The 19859-nt window shown below is 39.1% G+C and overlaps 1 protein-coding gene across 4 annotated transcripts in view; it reads left to right on the top strand.

Annotated features, from left to right (window-relative positions):
* Window positions 1-19859, top strand: part of KIF13A (kinesin family member 13A) — a 208699-nt gene that overhangs the window by 112024 nt on the left and 76816 nt on the right. For all 4 annotated transcript variants that reach the window (XM_079776435.1, XM_079776433.1, XM_079776436.1 and 1 more), the window contains exons 5-6: window positions 16673-16765; window positions 17765-17945. In XM_079776435.1, coding sequence (XP_079632561.1) covers window positions 16673-16765; window positions 17765-17945 — 274 coding nt within the window. The remainder of the gene's footprint in view (window positions 1-16672; window positions 16766-17764; window positions 17946-19859) is intronic.

Genomic DNA, 19859 nt, shown 5'->3' with positions numbered 1-19859 from the left:
TCTGAGATACAGTTTCTTTTTTGTAAAATGGGAAACATGGAAATGATAGTTCCTATCTCATATGCTATTACAAGGGTTAAATAGGAAACTTGACATGCTGATTCAGGGAGGGTGTCCATAAACAGTACATCATTTGTCTTATCCATAAGTGAAGATGCAGACGTGGGAGAGAGCATGGTGTATAGACTCATCTGAGCAGAAGGTGCATCTTGGGGGAAGCAGTGGGAGATCCATTTGTACATACTGAGTGAAGCCAAATAATAGGGAATTTTAAAAGCTAGACTAAGAAATTTAGACTGATATGGTAAAAAAAAAAAAAAAGGGGGGGGGGACTTTTGGAGTGATGTGATTAAAATAATGCCTAAGGGCCGAAACCGGTTTGGCTCAGTGGATAGAGCGTCGACCTGTAGACTCAACGGTCCCAGGTTCGATTCCGGTCAAGGGCATGTACCTTGGTTGCGGGAACATCCCCAGTAGGGGGTGCGCAGGAGGCAGCTGATCGATGTTTCTCTCTCATCGATGTTTCTAACTCTCTATCCCTCTCTCTTCCTCTCTGTAAAAAATCAATAAAATATATTTTTTAAAAAAATAATGCCTAAGGAATATTGTTCTTTTCCATATCTCCTAGAATCACATCCTCCATTATTGCCCAGAGAGGCCATTCTAGCCTTCTGCAATAATCATTCATGTCCTTGAATATAGGACAAACTATTTTTTAATATATTTTTATTGATTTCAGAGAGGAAGGGAGAGGGAAAGAAAGATAGAAATATCAACGATGAGAGAGAATCATTGATCAGCCCGCCGAGCTGGTGCCCTTGACTGGAATCGTGTCCTTGACTGGAATCGAGCTGTCCCCTCGTGGTCAGTGCACTCCCAGAGGGGGAGCGTCACTCAGCCAGAAGCCGGGCTCACGGCTGGCGAGCACAGCGGCAGTAGCGAGAGCCTCTCCCACCTCTGCTGCAGGTAGGCAGTAAGGAGTAAGGGGTCCCAGACTGCGAGAGCCCCGGACTGCGAGATGGATGTCTGACTGCCGGCTTAGGCCTGATCCTCAGGGGGACAAAGCTTAAGCCGGCATGTGCCCTTGACTGGAATCGAATCCGGAATCGAATCTGGGACCTTTCAGTCCACAGTGCTCTACCCACTGAGCCAAACTGGCTAGGGCAGGACAAACTTTTTAAAATTAAAAATAACTTTATTAAGTACAGATCATAAAATTCAAGTATGAAACTTAAGATTTCTGTACCTCTTCATTATAAATAGTATGTTCAGAAATATATTTAAAGATAAAACTGATTTTTAAATATACTGATAGCCTAAAATTTACTAAATTTTAGTTTGTATGATCACATCAAATACTGTGTTCCATTTAGCCCTGAAATAGGATTCTCTAGGCTGATAGAGCAATGTCTACTTACAAAATTGTGGGTGAAATTTTCCTTTTCTTTAGACACTGTGACTGCCTTAGCAGAAAGTAAAATCTTGCTTGCTATCCTCTCAGGTTTGTTTGCATTTTTTGTACTCTGCTTAGTAAATATGTTACTAGTAGATTAGTTGATGGGTAATTTGATTTCCTTTATCTTCATTAAAAAATAGCAATTCCTTCTTAATTGTGAATGGAAACATTAAGATATAAGCATTTATTCTCTGATGGGAAATAGAGGAAATGGAGAAGGGGAAGCATGTGTGTTTTAAAACCAACCTACTTGTCAGGCTCAATGAATAATGGCATCATTGATACTGAATCAGAGCTCGTAAGGCAGCTCTCAAAACTTGGGGCGGGGGGCAGAAAGAGCAGAGGGGGAGAGAGAGAAATGTAAGCGCATGGATTGAAGGAACAAAAAGAAACAGGGACTCTAAATTTCATGTGGTGTGTAAAATGTTCAGTTCTTAATTATGTTTATCTTATGCTATTCATTAAGAGCTATAGCAAGAACTTGTTTCAGGCTTTCTGATTTAGAAATACTTAGTTCTACAATATGTGTAATGGCATTTCATTGGGTTGATGTGATTGAAGGCTGTGGGCTCAGACTACATGGGTTCAAATTATGGCTTCACCACCTTCTATCAGTGTAAGGTCAGGTGAGTTACTAATCTCAGTTTGCTTCTGTTTCTTCATATTCTATATAATAAAACCTAATACGCAAATCGACCAAACGGCATAACAACTGGTGAAACGACCAGTAGCTATGACATGCACTTACCACCAGGGGGGCAGACGTTCAACGCAGGAGCTGCCCCCTGGTGGTCAGTGCACTCCCAGAGGGGGAGCGTCACTCAGCCAGAAGCCGGGCTCACGGCTGGCGAGCACAGCGGCAGTAGCGAGAGCCTCTCCCACCTCTGCTGCAGGTAGGCAGTAAGGAGTAAGGGGTCCCAGACTGCGAGAGCCCCGGACTGCGAGATGGATGTCTGACTGCTGGCTTAGGCCTGATCCTCAGGGGGACAAAGCTTAAGCCGACAGGTGGACATCCCCCAAGGGGTCCTGGACTATGAGAGGGCGCAGGCCAGGCTGAGGAACCTCCCCCACCCCCCCCAGTGCACGATTTTGTGCACCAGGCCTCTAGTGTTAAATAAAGATAGTAATAGTTCTGACTTTAGGACTAAATGACCTGTTCATGTGAAGTTTTTAAGCCAGTACTTGGCACATAGGGAAAACTCACATAGTATTTATCATCATGATTATTGTCACAATGTAGCTGGAGTAAGGGTAGTAGCATCTTTGGAAAGAAAATACATTGTACTAGTGTTTACAAGACTTGGTTTTGCCACAAGCTATAAACTTTGGGGATCTGTTTCCTCATCTGTGAAAGGAGGAGACATGGGCTAGACCAGTGATTTTCAACCTTTTTCATCTCATGGCACATAAACTACTAAAATTCTGTGGCATCAAAAAATATATTTTTTGTCAATCTGACAAAAAAAATAGGTATAATTTTGATTCATTTACACCAGACGGCCATTGTTGTGTTGACTGTTGTCATTTTTTTATTTGACAATCTACGGGAAAAGAGGTGCCCCGATGAAATATTCAGGTATTACATGTTTTACAAATTGTTGCAGCATACTGGTTGAAAAATCCCTGGCCTAGACTGATTTCAGATTTCCTCCAGCTCTCTGATAAAACATGAATTAGACATTTTATGTTGGCCAAACAGCTGTTGAAGTGGACTTTTCAGAGGCAAATCAAAGGCTTGTTTGTTAAGCCATTTGAATTACACTGAATCATGCTTTGAGACATTTTACATTTTAACTATATTATTTCTTCTTGTTTTGCCTTTTGGTTACCTAGTCATAATAATGCTTGCCTAGCACATAATTCTGAGTCTTTAAAGCAAAAATCCTTGTGCCGGGGCTAAGAAAAAACAGAACTAACCTGCAGAATTAGGCACCCAAAGCATGGCATTTCTCATAAACCCACAGCCTCCCCCTGCAACCCTACATGCACATAGATACACATTCAGGATTACAAAATTATTATATTGTAGCCCTGGCTGGTGTGGCTCAGTTGGTTGAGCCTTGTTCCATTCACCAAAAGGTCACTGGTTCAATTCCCAGTCAGGGCACATGCCTGGGTTGCAGGCTCAATCCCTGGTAGGGGGCAGGCAGGAAGCAGCCAATCAATGTTTCCCTCTTACATCAATGTTTCTCTCTCTCCCTCTCTCTCTCTCCCTTCTTCTTTCTGTGAAATCAATAAAAACATGTCTTTTAAAAAATGTTAGAATAAATATTGTTAAACTTGAGGGCATCATAACAGATAATAGGTTTTTGTAAATGTTTGAATCACTGCTGATGGGAATTAAGGCTTCTCACCAATAAAAGAACATGTCTTCTCACTGCCTAAAATCTGTCATGTTGTTCAATAGCAGTGATTTCCAGTAACCTTTTGTCAGTTTCTTTCTTATAGGGGAATATTTTTCATAAACATATACATGTATAAACCTTCATGCTAAAAATAAAACTCAGTCTGGTGTGGTATATCTGAGGATCAGTGCGGGCATGAATATTTCCTGGCCTGAGAGAGTCTAAACTATTGACTTAGAAATTATATAACAATTATTTCCATATGGTATGTTGCTCAAATTCGCTGAAGCCATGTGTTTTCAGGCATAGTTAATGCCCTGCAGTTCAGGAGAAAGGTGGTACTCCTGCTAGCATTGCTGTGTCCTGTGAGGGGACAGCTGAGTGCCTCCCAGCCTGGGCCGTTGCTGTGGGGAGAGCAGCCGTGTTTGATTCTGTTCCCATTATGGCAGATTTTATGTGCTCAGAGGTAGAAATGGTTTCTGTGTCACATTGTTTAACTGTGCATCAAAATTTACATTCTAAAAATGTTTAACCGTGTATCATAATCTGCATTCTAAAAGCTGACAGCAGCTAAAATAGAACTAATGTTTTTAGCTGAGATCCAAAATAGTTGTTTTAGCATACTGTATTGATGTTTTTACTGTTAAAGTATATATGAAGTGCTCAGCAAGTGCTATGCACAGAGTAAATACTCAGTAATCATTGGTTGTTAGGTTTATCAAAATCGTAGTTATGAGAAGCTATGGTGGTTGACCGTTTAAAAAGTTTGTTAAAGTAGATTCATTATAAATGGTGCATGCCACCTTAAAATACACTTATGAAACAATCTATGGTAATTGCAAAATCCTTCTTGATTTTTCTCTTATGTCGTCTTCTACAAGTTGTCACACCTAATTCGGCAGTTCTTTATAGTGACTCATCTTTCCCAAGTTGTTCCTAAGCATTCAACTTAGTTTTCTTAGAATTAGCAACTTTTTTGCATTTGTTAATTAAATTATATAATTACAGAGAAGTACTACTGACATAAACCAGTTTAGGAGCTAACACAACTAGCCTTCTGTAAGAACGTAACTCAGCTGGGGAAGTCCAGAGAGCAGTCTCGCAGCTGGGCAATTTCACATGCAATGGGCATGCTCCAGTGTTTTCTGCAGGTGGAAGAGAGAATGCTGGTTAATTCAGAGAAATGAATAAGTGAAGGTCAGTTAAGTAAAGTTCTCTGAAATACATGAGCTAAGTTAATATTATAGTTTTTTTTTAAAGCATGTGTATATGTGTCTCTATTTTTAAGCCCACTTGTCCACGTAAGAAACGTCCAGATCTTTAGAGAATTTTTGTGAGTTTATTTGAGCCAAACTGACTACAACTGCCAAGAAGCAAAATCTAAACAGTTTGAAAATGTTTCTGGCAATGGCAGTTTTGCAGCTTGTTTTATACATTGGAATCAAAGGAGGAGACATAAGGGAGGTTACATGAAATCCATTGGTAATAGGTTAGGGAGGTGGGAGAAAGCAAAGTGGGGAGATCTCTGGGATTGGATGAAAAGTAAGCTTGAGCCGAAACCGGTTTGGCTCAGTGAATAGAGCCTCGGCCTGCGGACTGAAAGGTCCCAGGTTCGGTTCCGGTCAAGGGCACGTACCTTGGTTGCGGGCACATCCCCAGTGGGGGGCATGCAGGAGGCAGCTGATCAATGTTTCTCTCTCATCGATGTTTCTAACTATCTCTCTCCCTTTCTCTCTGTAAAAAATCAATAAAAATATATATTTAAAAAGAAAGAAGAAGAAAAGTAAGCCTGAGACACAGACTTCTTTTACATTGGTGGGTACAGAATAGTTAATAATGGTCATCTACAGCACATAGAGATGGTGTGTGGGGAACAAGTTAACAATGAGGGGCTCTGTGGTCTCCAGCTCTGATGCCAGGTTGTACTCTGAGGGGTCCAGAAAAAGGGGATTACTCTGACATTCCAAAGGTATATTATCTTGGATGCAAAAGGACTATAGAGCCCTAGCCAGGTTGGTTCAGTGGATAGAGTGTCAGCCTGTGGACTGAAGGGTCCCAGGTTCGATTCCGGTTAAGGACACATGCATGGGTTGAGGCTTGATCCCCATTATGGGGTGTGCAGGAGGTAGCTGATCAATGATTCTCTCTTTCTCTCTCTCCCTCTCCCTTCCTCTCTAAAATCAATAAAAATATTTTTTTTTCAAAAAGAAGAAATGATCACTTTGTTTTAAAAAAAAAAAAAGACAATGGACAGGCTACTTAGGTAAAGACTGGCCTTTGTTAAGGAAGCCACAGGCCAAGGTTGTGACTAACCACCATGACTCACTTTTAGTGAGAAGTTTTTATGTTCAGACTATCCTATATGGTTACTTTTTAAAGGGCCCCTCATATAGGCTTCCCCTGAGCTTATCAGGTTTAGTATGTGACCCCTTTTTCATCCACACACCCACATTCTTCCACACTTCCTTTCTTTGTCTGTATATATTCCTTAGAATAATATTTATTGGCCCCCAGAGACTTCATGTAACTTAAGTATATTTAGAGGAGAACATAGTTCTGAGCAGCAGGATCCTAGCACTGTGCACATCTCTATACCTGCAGCAGGTCATTTTGCAACACCCCGTTGAGTAGAAACTTTATTGTCCTCATTTTATAGATGAGGAAACTGAGGTTCAGAGCCCCTGCTACCTGTGAGCGAGCTGAACGCAGTGGCAAGCATAGATTTTGGTCAATGACAGTGATGTGTGAAGACTATAGATTCTACCGCAATCCCAGGCTCTCCTCTCTTCTCTCTGATCCCAGGAGAGGCTGTGTTCAGCAAATCAGATAGAAGTGCTCTGACTTGGAACCTAGCCAGGAACAATACTGAAGGCATTCTCCCTCCTGTCAGAAGTGCTCTAAGAGTCCTAAATGCCTGTGTTTGGTTTGGGCTTTGTCTTAGCCTCCTCTCAAGTGCGGTAGATATTGGGCACCCCACAGTCCAGAGGAGATGTCGAGTCAAGCCTGCTTCTATATCAGAGACAGACAGTGTGAAACACTGTTGATCAGGTAGAAATGAAGAACATTGGCTGTTTCCACAGTTGTTTTATGTGAAAATACCCTCCTGAATAACCCCACAACCTTTCTATTACACAATCCTCACAGGTAAGGTGGTTTATTTCTTTCTTTCATCCCGGGTACCAAGCCTCCTCCACCCCCAGCCCCTATGAGTCAGCCACTTCATCTGGCAACAGAAAAGGCGCCAAGCTTCAGTGCCAACTCCTGACTATCCCAGCGCTGTCACTGGGGTGGAAACATCCGTCTGGGTGAGTCACCCAGGCCATGCCGCAAGTCAGACTCCCAGGGCCTGCAATGCTGATCGCTCTTGGATGCCACCATGGAACTTTTACCCTCATGGCCCAGTTTCTCAAGATCCTTTTACCATCAGGTGCCTTAATGGCAAACTACTGTAATTGATTAAAACTTAAACTTCATGTCACCAAGTTAAGCCTTAGTTCTTTTATCTGAACTCCATAGTTGTGGGTCATTTAACGTAACCCAGGTTTAAAGTCACTGCATGTGACAGTTTCTGAGAGTTGCACTGTGTGAGGGGGGGGGGGGGGGGGTTACTGAAACCTGGTTCAAGTTAGGTGCATTCCTCATCCCCCCAGGTACGTGAGAAGGACCTGTCTGCTCTTGCACCATCCAGGTGCTCTGACTTGGAGCTGAGCCACCTGCCAAGTTCAGACTCATCAAAATTGCTATGGCTGTCACCCCTGTTTAGAAGTGGAAAAACACCTTCACAAATGAGAAGGCCTAAGAATTCCAAATCACAAATATTAAGCTTAACCATTTTTTTTTTCTACATTAACTCCGATGAGAGACAATGTTTAAACTGATAAAATGATTGATCGTGTTAAAATCTTGAGTGCTCTTTGTGCAGCTGCTTTAGGAAAAGGAGCACTATTTTGTGTATGTGTTATGTCCAGCCTTGTATTGCCATACCTAGTGTTTTACTCAGCCATGATCTACATGAGGCTGCCTTGCTTAATGCAAATTGCAAGTAAGACAGGGTATGACCTCCCATTTTTTCCTCCCATTTCTTAGAACATAGCCCACTGTGGTGTTTGACCTTGTGCCTCTTCGGTACCAGAGGTGAGGCATATGAATGATAGGTGCATTTTCCCTCCCATCCCTAATTTCTCTTCTTCTGTGCTGTGCTGTCAGGGCCCTGCTATGGGGAGGGAATTGCCTTGGTTACTGAGCTCCCAAAGCACATGCCAGTAACTTTGAGTCCATTGCTGCTCTTCCCAGTAGGGCAGGTTATGCATAATATGGAGGCTCGGGGTTAGCTTTTCAAAGATCTGTATCACATGTGACTCAGGGCTGGGCGGGTCAGTCGGTAACTTTGCTTGCAGCAGTTCCACACAGGAGCCTCTCTGCTGTTCTGACATTGTGTTATGGGTTGCTTTGGGCATGCCTGTGTTTTAAGACTTGTCCACACGGTTATAGGAGGTCTAATCATAAGCCCCACAGAGGAAATTGGCATCTTGGTCATGGTTACTAACAAGCGAGGTCAGGTTTGTTCTGTGACTCCCTGCATCAGGCCTGTGGAGCTGACTTCTGCAGAGCGGCCACCTCCGCTCTGGCACCAGTCCAGCTGAAAAGCCCCAAGGCTTTACTTGGCTTGTCTGGGATAGAAGCATATTCCTCGATCCTCCTTCCCACAGGACTTCTGAACTTTCCCTTATGGGCTGGTCCGAGACCCCTAGACAAACAGCACTTCATTCTGTTTTTAAGTGTAGTCGGGAAACATTTAGGGTGTGGATAGTGCATCTTTTGTGGATTTCTTGATTCCCACCGTCCAGTATAAATACTCCTTTCTTATGTGAACTTGGCTTCTTAAAGCAGTCGGCAAATGTTTTTTTCCTATGATGAAAAAGGGGGGTGGGGGGGAAGAAAGAAAAAGGGGACTGCTGTGTTTAAAAAATAGAAATGAACAAAGCAAAAAACCTGTCTTTTTGATAAACCAGACCCTATAAGGGTCTACCGTATTTTCCAGCGTATAAGACAACTGGGTGTATAAGATTTTCCTGGGTTAAAAAGTCGTCTTATACGCCGGAAAATACGGTAGTCCAATATATCTAATCCATTATATCTAATCCCATCAATAGAATCCAATATACCGTGTTTTCCGGCGTATAAAACGACTTTTTAACCCAGGAAAATCTTATACGCCCAGTCGTCTTATACGCCGGAAAGTACGGTACTTTGAGTTTTAATATTTTCTCTCTATCACCAAGTGAAGTGTAGCCACCGTTTGTATTTCTTAGCGAGCTGGTCCTGTTAAGGACCACAAGAGGCTGTGTAAAGACTCTACGGTGCCTTTTCAGGCCTGGTTGGCAGCCTGGTCTTTTTCATAGGTGTCTCTATTGTACCGGTGGTGCCCTGAAAGTCCCCAAACCAAAAAACTTGATGAAGTATAACCCCAGCCAAGTATTCATACAGCTAAAAGGTCACCGGAATAGAAAATGAAGGGAAACTTTATAATAATATGTTTCTATTCACAGTTTTATTGATATGATCTTATGTTGTTTTCCCCCCATACCTTTCTGAGATACGTTAATGTTGTAAAAGAATGACAAATATTTTTTTCTGCACTGAACAACATGGGCAACATGCGTTGGCAAGTAATGGTACTGTTCCTTATTCCTCTCCTCATCATGACCCAAAACACACATATACCCTTAACACACACATAACCCTCACATAACACAACCAACGCACACACACCCAACACACACACACACACACACACACCATACATACTTGTTCACGTACACACCCCTTTTTTTCTCAGTGGAATTTTAAAAGTGGGACCTCTAGGGGATCTAAAGAAATAACAATAATGATAATAAATGACTCTTTTAAATTTTTTTCCAAAAATAGGCGTCTTTTATCTTTGAAATTGGATTACCTCAAAAAATTGTTGCAAAGATGGGTCAACCATTTAAGGAAAATGAGATAATCACCTCCTTCTCTATCCTGGAATTAATTATAGTAGATGAAAGATTTAAGGGGTGATATTAATAATAGATATTAACTAATATTTATTCCAGACTTACAATGGCCAGGCACTGTGGTAAGGGCTTTATCTATATTGCCTCATTAAATCATACAGCAGCCCAGTAGTAGCAGCTATTATTCCTGATTTACTAATGAAGAAATGAAAAGCTTGCCCAAGGTTACACAGCTGGTAAGGAGTAGAGTTTGAAATAAAATTGTAAAAAACAAAAACAACAAAACTGGAAGAAAATATGGGTAAATGCCTATATAATTTGGTATAATCCAAAAGGATTTAGGAAGCACAACATATGCCATAGGTGAAAATTATAAAGGAAAAGATGAAAGATTTGAATATGCAAGACCAAACGCTTTTGTATGATAAACAACATAAGACCGAAAGGAAAAATATTTACAACATATAATAGATCAAAGGTTAATATCCTTACTATATGATGAGCATTTTAAAATTAATAAGTAAAAAAAATCAATGACAAAATGAATTTATTTATTAAAATAAACATAGGACTCAACCAATTTATTAAAGAATAAATTCAAATGGGCAATAAACTATGAAAAGGAAAATTTTAATCTAACAAAACAAGAGGGTTGGTTTTTTTCTACTGACAGTCAAAACAAGGAAGAATGATAATAGCTAGTATTGAGGGTCTAGCAAAAAGGACTCATGCATTACTAATAGGACTTAGTAATTTGATTTTTTGGAATTTTGCCTAGTAAAGTCAATAGAAAAGTGCCCAAAAAAGGATATTACAGAAAAAGGAAATAATCTAAGTATCCATAATAGAGAACTGATTATATCAGCTAAGAATACCATGGAAAGCTTAAGCAGCTATAAAACAATGTTAATGTTGATGTATCTTTGCAGAGGTGGGAGAGTATTCCTTATTTCTTGTCTTTAAAGAGAATAAATTTCCCTAGAGACATGAAACAATATAAAATGTATTTCAGTATCTCTAGACTCTAGTCTTGCTTATATTTGTAAAAATACATGAACTTGACAGTAATTCTTTGTATTTATCCTTTTACAAATTGTGCTTCATGATAGTTATTTAAGAATGAAAAGGGGAAAAATTATTTCCAGAAACACAGAATAATTGTTTTCTACTTTTTCATAGTCCATTTGTGTTTTCTAAATTTTCACTTCCTAGTCTAACTTAAACCTTTATTAAATATGATAAACATGAATTATATTGTGTCTGTCAAATGTAACTAAATATCTACCTAAAGAATTTGACTTTTTGGAAAGCATATGTAAATATTTAGTGAAAATCAGAGAGATTCATTTATTTTTTCAGTCCCACATTTTTCTTTCAAGGTTCAAGAAGTTACTGTGTGTGTTAGCAAAAGTGTAATCTGTGATTTTTTAAATTACAATTAATCCAATTAGTAGGTGCATATCATGTCAACATGTTTATTCACACCCCAGTGCTTTATTGTTAACAAAGGCTATTGTGGCCTTTAGGGGCTCATTAGAATTTAAAAAACAGTCATACTTTGACCAAAGTGTAACCTGTAATACAATTAAATATTTCTCTTTAAGTTCAACACACAATATTTTGATGCCTCAGTCATCACTAATGAGAAAGAGGTTCCCAATTAAATGTCAGTCTTTACAGCAGTGTCAACATAGGAATGTCCTACTGTGTGCCACTCGCTCTGCTAAGATGCAGCAACTCCTGTTTTCAAAGGAGCTCCCAGTGCAGTGGTAGAGAAAAAATAGAGCACTGTCTGATGCGTTCTGAGAGATTGCAGAAAATATCATGGAGACGAGGAGGGAGCAGCTGATTCCCAATGTCACAAAGCATTAAGCCACCAATTATGGATGGGCATCAGCCTTGACATTCAGAAGCCAATGCAGACAGACCCTGCTATACACCAGTGGTGTGATCTTGGGCAAATGACTTACTCTTTTAGAACCCCAGTCTCCTATGGATCACAATCTATATCTACCTGGGTATTACAAGAATTCACTGATATAAAATATGTAATGTACACTACAAACAGGACAGTTGATAAAAATTAATTCTCTTCTTTCCTCTTAGTAGCATAAATAATAATATTATACAAAACAAATAGGTTAATTCATACCCTATTTAGTATTTACAGTAATTTGGACATAGGCTAAACTGAAGTTTATTCTTATATTTTTGTATCCTGGAGAATTCTTTGATTATTTGGCTTATTTTTCATGCAATTTTAGTGTACACATTCTGAGTTGGTTTTTTATTTTCACTTGACATATCACAAACCTATTTCATGTATCTCTATAGCATTGTTTCTTTTTTTTCAACTAGTGATCTTTAATTTAAAGGCCATTCCTACCAAGGCAAAAGAAACATCATGATATTTCCCTTGAAAGAACATCATCGAGAAAATAATTCCTCATCATTCTAGCCTCTCAGCATCGGAAACCAGAAGTATTATGTTTCACCACCTGAGGTATCAATTCTTGATTGGTTAATATCCCAGCTCTGTGCAGCCAATGGTGTAGCTCTTTGACCAGTTCTTCTCCGCAGTTGAGTCCTTTTATCAACTCAACCTCTTGCTTGCTTTCAAGTTACTAAATATGAATTGATCTATAGATTCAATGCAATTCCCATTAAAACACCAACGGCATATTTCACAGACTTAGAACAAACTCTCCAAAAATTCATATGGAATTTAAAAAAGACACCAAATAGCCACAGCAATCCTGAGAAAGAACAAAGTTGGAGGAATCACAATACCAGATATCAAGCTACATTACAAAACCACTGTTCTCAAAACTGCCGGCTACTGGCACAAGAACAAACCTATAGACCAGTGGAAGAGAACAGAGAACCAAGAAGTTGACCCAAGCCATTATACTCAATATTTGACAAAGGAGGCAAGAGCATACAATGGCGTCAAGACAGTCTCTTCAATAAATGTTGTTGGGAAAATTGGACAGATATGTGCAAAAAAAAAAAATGTAACTAGACCACCAGCTTACACCATACACAAAAAATAAACTCAAAATGGATAAAGGACTTAAACGTAAGACAGGAAACCATAAAAATCTTTGAAGAATCCATAGACAGCAAAATAGCAGACATGTATCATAGCAATATCTTTACCGATACAGCTCCTAGGACAATGGAAACTAAGGAGAAAATAAACAAATGGGACTACATCAAAATAAAAGGCTTCTGCACAGCAAAAGAAACCATCAACAAAACAAGAGAGCCCACTGCATGGGAGAACATATTTGCCAATGTTATATCTGATAAGGGTTTAATCTCCAAATTTTATAAGGAACTCATACGACTTAACAAAAGGAAGATAAACAGTCCAATCAAAAATGGGCAAAGGACCTAAATAGACACTTTTCGAAAGAAGGCCAAGAGACATATGATATGAAACATGCTCAAAGTCACTAATCATCCAAGAGATACAAATCAAAATGACAATGAGGTACCACCTCACACCTGTCAGAATGACTATCATCAACAAATCAACAAATGACAAGCGCTGGCAAGGATGTAGAGAAAAAGGAACCCTCGTGCACTGCTGGTGGGAATGCAGACTGGTGCAGCCACTGTGGAAAACAGTATGGCATTTCCTCAAAAAATTAAAAATGGAACTGCCATTTGACCCAGTAATACCACTTCTAGGAATATATCCCAAGAAATCAGAAACACCAATCAGAAAGGATATATGCACCCCTGTGTTCATAGCAGCACAATTTACAATAGCTAAGATTTGGAAACAGCCTAAGTGCCCATTAGCAGATGAGTGGATTGAAAAACAGTAGTACATCTACACAATGGAATACTATGCTGCTGTAAAAAAGAAAGAATTCCCATTTGCAACAGCATGGATGGGCCTGGAGAGCATTATGCTAAGCGAAATAAGCCAGAGAAAGATAAATGATATCACTCATTTGTGTAATATAATGAACAACATAAACTGATGAACAAAAATAGATCCTGAGACATAGAAGCATTGAACAGACCGTCCAACCTCAGAGGGAAGGCCGGGGGGGGGGGGGGCGGTGGTGTTTGAGAGATCAACCAAAGGACTTGTATGCATAACCCATGGACACAGACAGTAGGGGGGTGAGGGCATGTGCTGGGTGGTGGGAATGGCCAGGGAGAGGTCAATGGGCGAAAAAGGAGACATACGTAATACTTCAAACAATAAACATTATAAAATAAAAAATAACTTACTGTCTTAAAAATAAATAAATACATAAAAATAAGAATTGAAGTCATGAGTATTGTCAGGATGTTGGACTATCCAAATCTAAAGCATCTCTTGTCTCCACCCTCACCCCACTCTTCCTGGGGACTGGTTAACCACTGTGGATGATCAAAAGGGATTGTTCCAGTCATCTCCGTGTGCCAAGAGAGTGGTTCTTTTAGAATGCCTTCAAATGGCACTTGTGAGGACCACATTCAGTTCTCACAAGCCTGTGTTTAATTCCCAGTCTTCTACACCACAGCACTCAGCTCTAGATGTAAGGCCAGCCTCTTGGCATGGACCTGGGAAATACCTATGGAATAAGGAAGGTCCTTTGAGAAAATGTATGGGGAAAAATATTGATGTGTATGAAAAGTCAGCAACAGGGTGGGTCAAATATTTTCTTCATAAGCTTTAACATAAAAGCAGTTTTGAAAGAGTGTTTAGTAGATAGTAATTTTGACAATACCTTATTCTTCTTTAGGTAGTCTTCTCAACAAATGGTGTGTTTAGCAAAGCCTCTTATAATTGTACTTAAGAAAAAAAAAAAAAGTCCACGTATTCCACCAGCATGTTTTGAATACCTCTTAGGTACCAGGCTCTGTGCTAGGTTGTTAGAAGTCAGAAATAGTGAAGTAAGGTTATATAAATTTGGTATATAAATTTGGTAAATTTCCTTCCAATTCATATTATTTTTACTTTAGTATCCATAGATTTCTCTCTCTCACACACACACACTATTTGATGTAAGCTTTTACATTATATGTACTACAGTCTTAACATGACTTCTTTTATTCAACAATGTTTTTGAATTCTAGCATTGTTTATACACAAATTTGTAGGTTTATCTGCTTGTTTTTACATGACTTGTAATATTACATCATATAAAATAGTCACACTTTATCTACTCCCTTACAAATGGGCATTTCACTTGATTCCAACTTATAGTAGAATAAATAATGCTGCCATGAGCATCCTTTACAAGAGTCCCTTGTGTCTCTAGGCTAGATGTCTCACAGTGGGTCAGACAATGAGGGAAGATTCCTTTCATAAGTGCTGTTAGGTTTTCCTTCACAATGGCTGCCTTTGTTTATTCTTACAACAGCTTGTGAAAATACCTATTTCCTCAGTCCAGCTATAGCTCATGTTGTCAAAATTTTAGTTTATGTCAGTCTAAGCGTTGAAAATACTATATTTTGTTTCACATTTACACATTTTAAAGAGTTCGATTCTGCAACCAACATATGTCATAGTATAACAAGGAACTGCTAAAATCAGATCCAACTTTGCATAAAAGAAGAACATATACCCAAAAGCCATCCATCCATTTATTTATTTATTTATTTATTTATTTATTTATTTATGTTTTGTTTGTTAATCCTCATCCGAGGATATTTTTTCATTGATTTTTAGGGAGAGTGGAAGAGAGAGGGAAAGATCAATGTGAGAGAGACACATCGATTGGTTGCCTCCCGCATGTGCCCCGACCAGGGCCTGTCCAGGGAGGAGCCTGCAACCAAGGTATGTGCCCTTGACCAGAATCAAACCCAAGACCCTTCGGTCCACAGTCCGAAACTATCCCCTGAGCCAAACCGGGTAGGGCCCAAAAGCTTTTATTATGTTGCATTATTTTCAAATGTAAAAGGAATTGTCATGTAGGATAGAAAGGTTAAATGGGCTCATTCTTTCAATAAATATTAATTAAACATTTTATACTAGGCACCAGGATTACAAAGACAAACAGATTATAGTCTCTGACATCAATCAGGGGGTATCATGCCAATGGAGGCAAGTGGTACTTAAACCAGTAGTTTCTGCAAAGGCTGTAATAGTGGATGTTCTGAGGACTGTAAGAGCACGGCAGAAGGAGAGCACCATTTTCATTCTCTTAATCATGGTGGAATGAATGTCACCAATTTCAAAGAGTAGCAAAAGAAACCTTAAGTGTTTAAAAAGATTTTCAGACTGTTACTCTTCAGCTGGATGCTATGGATGCTATTGTAATATTTATACTAAATGACAGAACTCCCCCAAGAGCTGCAGTAAGCTGTAGACAGGCTCACCAAAGAGAGCTTGTCCCTGAATCCCCATGAGAACACAGGTGAGCGGTGTCTGTGCTCAACTCATCACCTCCACCAGCAATAAACGGCTTCAAAGCACCTGGCAGGTACTTACCTCCATGCTAGGTGCAGAGGTACATGCATATACCAAAACGTGTATGGCGTGGTTCCTCATCTTGAGAATCTAGTTCAGAATCCAGATGGGGACATAAGAGAATTCATGACATTTTAATGCTAACTCATGAGAAGAAATGAAACCAAATTTAAATGATGCTTCCGTATGGACTACTAATGGGAAGGAAACTTTAATGCCTAGAGAAATGCCTTAGAAGGAAGCAGTAGGTAGAATCATAAATCGATCTAGGTACGGAGCTATAGTTAAGAAGAATAAATAAAATTTCATGCATTAAGCTAGTAATACTTGGTCCTACACATAGAAGGCACACAATAATTCACTTTTAACATCTTTTTGAAGTTAGAGAATGCTGGTAACTGAGACTCAGTTATTAATACAAATAAATCAAGAAACTTTTTTTTTTCTTTTGTAGGTCAAGAGGTGGTTTTCAAGTGCCTTGGGGAAGGAATTCTTGAAAAAGCCTTTCAGGGGTATAACGCTTGTATTTTTGCATATGGACAGACAGGTAAGTCCTTGCTTTTATTTACAGTCAATGATATTACATGTGCATTTCTTAAAGCATAGAAATAGAAAACACCTTGGGAAGCAACAGAAAAAAATGCTTCTGCCTTTGTGGTTTAACTGAATTAGGAATTAGGTGATCAAAAGGAACCCTCTTTTTGACAATTCAACAGTTTCGGTAATTGAGTAATTTTAGTGTTAATGAGCAAACCTAGTTTCAAACTATTAAATGTCATTTTCCTAAATTATAGCTTTAACCTGTATTTGAACTAGAAAAATAATTACCATTTTCTCAGTACAAATGTTATAGTAAAAACTATTTTTAAAACTCTTGGTATCCTATACAGAGGACTGTCACAGGGATACAGAAATGATGAATGATTACTACACCTAGGCTCATGGCACAGTTGGTTGAAACAAGTAAAACAAAAACATACTAGTGTCTCAGCCATTAATTCTCTGAGCCACCATGATTTCAACTATAAAGTTAGAATAAATCAATCAATCATAACAATACTGCCTCTGGTTACATTACTGGACAACTAGGATACTCAGATAAGAGACTGTATATCAAAGCACTTTCACAAACAAAATAGTTTGGGGTAAATGCTGTTAATGTTACTTGATACTATATAGTTGCTGTTTACAGTGGTTATATTTGTGTTTTCCACCTGTAAATGAGGTGCCCTCTGGATCTCACAATGAGAGTGAAACTAGAGGGCAGGAGTGTAATAGAAAGAATAGTAGCCTTGGTCTGGGGAGCAGGGTGGAAGGGGTCAATGCGGGGAGGGGAAAGGGGACATCTGTAATACTTTCAACAATAAAGAACATTTTTAGAAAAGGAAAGAATAGTAGCCTTATTGTTTGAGGGTTGGGCTTGGGGGTCAAGTTTGCCTCTTCCACTGTGTGACCTTGGCTGGTATATGTAGAAGACTTACATGGTGGAATCATTACATTTTGCTTCCTTTTTTATCCTCCTTTCTTTCTGCTTGCTCTTCTCCAGGCTCAGGAAAATCCTTCTCTATGATGGGCAATGCTGAGCAGCTGGGCCTCATCCCAAGGCTCTGCTGTGCTTTATTTAAAAGGATCTCTCTGGAGCAAAATGAGTCACAGACCTTTAAAGTGGAAGTCTCCTATATGGAAATTTATAATGAGAAAGTTCGAGATCTTTTAGACCCCAAAGGGTAAGTTAGTGGGTGAAATTAAGCTTGTACTAGAGGTAATAATTTTAAATGATCCTAAAGTTAAAACTTCAAGTGAATATTTTATTTGAGCCTTGGTCACTACTCTGGTTTCCGTTTAATTACTGAGAAATCATCAGCTCTCCAAGCCAGTTCGTATGCCCAGTATACATAGTTTATACCAGTGGTCACCAGCCTTTCAGACCTCAAGCACCACCAGTTGGCGACCGCTGGTTTATACCATATTCATGTATAATGTTGCTTATATATGCCATTTAAAAAAGTTGTTTTTGCTATTTGTATTATTTTGGCCACCATGGTTTATTCATAAAAATTGAGTTAGAATGATACATTCGCCCTGTCTGGTGTGGCTCAGTTGTTTGGAGTATCGTCCTGTACACCAGAAGGTCAGGGGTTCAATTCCTGGTCAATGCACATAGCTAGGTTGCAGGTTTGATCCCTGGTCAGGGTATGTATGGGAGGCAACAGATCTCTCTCTCTCTCTCTCTCTCTCTCTCTCTCTCTCCCCCACCCCCTCTCTCCCTCTCTCCCTCCCTCCTTCCCTCCCCCCACCTCCCTCCCTTCTCTCTCTAAAAAATCAATGAAAATATCCTCAGGTGAGGATTTAAAAAAAAAAAAAAGACACATTGGTCCTTCCATTTACGTTGGAAAGCAGCACCTCTAAATTGGAGATAAAGTAGTTGAAGGATTGAAATCGCCCAGTCCAGGCAAGTTATTCTCTTCCCAGGCTGTGCATTGGGATCAAGGGGAGGGCTTTTAAGGACACACCGGCCCGAGCCCCACCCACATAGGCTAGGATTCAGTAGACATAGGGGAAAACCCATGCATCTATATTTTTTAAAAACTAGGTGATAAAAAAAAAGATGAGTTTGATTCATAGAAGGAGAGGACTATTAACTTTTTAATTAAAAAATTTTTACTGATTTAAGGAACATATATTTATATATAAAATTTAGAAAATAGGCAAAATGTAAGAAGAAATAAAAACAACCTATAATCCCACCACTCAAAAATAACCACTGTTAATACTTTGGTGCATTTTGATCCTGTATTTCAAATTTATGGTGTGTGTGTGTGTGTGTGTGTGTGTGTGTGTGTGTGTTGAAGTCTTTCTCTAAATATAGTTCAATATTCTGAATTTTCTGTGTAACGTAATGAACACTTTCTCTTGTTACTAAAAATATTTTAGGTGCTTTTAGCAGCTATATTATTAAGGGTATAATCGAAGGAATAAGATCAAAATTATGGGTAGTAAGGAGTAACCCAGCCATAGGAAATGTTTATGAACTATTTAATGCATATGGAAGAACATTTATAACACATGTAAGATATAAAGAATAATAAAACCAAAGACTATCCTACTCACCATGTTCTTTAATAAATAGAACATGACCAATATTTTTGAAGCCTCCTATTTGTTCCTCTTGGATCCCATTCTATTCACTACCCCTTCTTATCTTCATCTTCTTTAAAGTTAATGCATACTTTTGCATATTTTTAACTTTGTGTAAGTGACATCATAGTTATACGTGTCCTTTGTTGACTTACTCAATGATCCATTCATTCTGATATATTAAGTAATAAGGCATTACTTTTTACTACTCTTTAGTATCCTGTTGTATGATTATACCATAATTTATTTATCCCATCTCCTGTCATTTGTGTAGTTGTCACTTTTTACCATTGCAGTGCTGCTCTGAGCATTCTCGTACAGTTCTCCTGGTGTACAAATGCATGAGTTCTTAAGGAATACATCTAGGGGTGGAGTTATAGATCAAAGATACTGAATCTTTAACTTTTCTGGTACTGTTGGACTGTTTTCCAAAGTGATTGTACCAGTTCCCATCCCAGCAGCAGTGTTCAAGAATTCCAGATGTCAGATGCCATCACAGGCAC

Source organism: Cnephaeus nilssonii (genome assembly GCF_951640355.1).
Source record: "Cnephaeus nilssonii genome assembly, chromosome: 7".
Classification (NCBI taxonomy): Eukaryota; Metazoa; Chordata; class Mammalia; order Chiroptera; family Vespertilionidae; genus Cnephaeus; species Cnephaeus nilssonii.
Note: the sequence above shows the minus strand (reverse complement) of the source record. Positions and strands in the feature narration are given on the sequence as shown.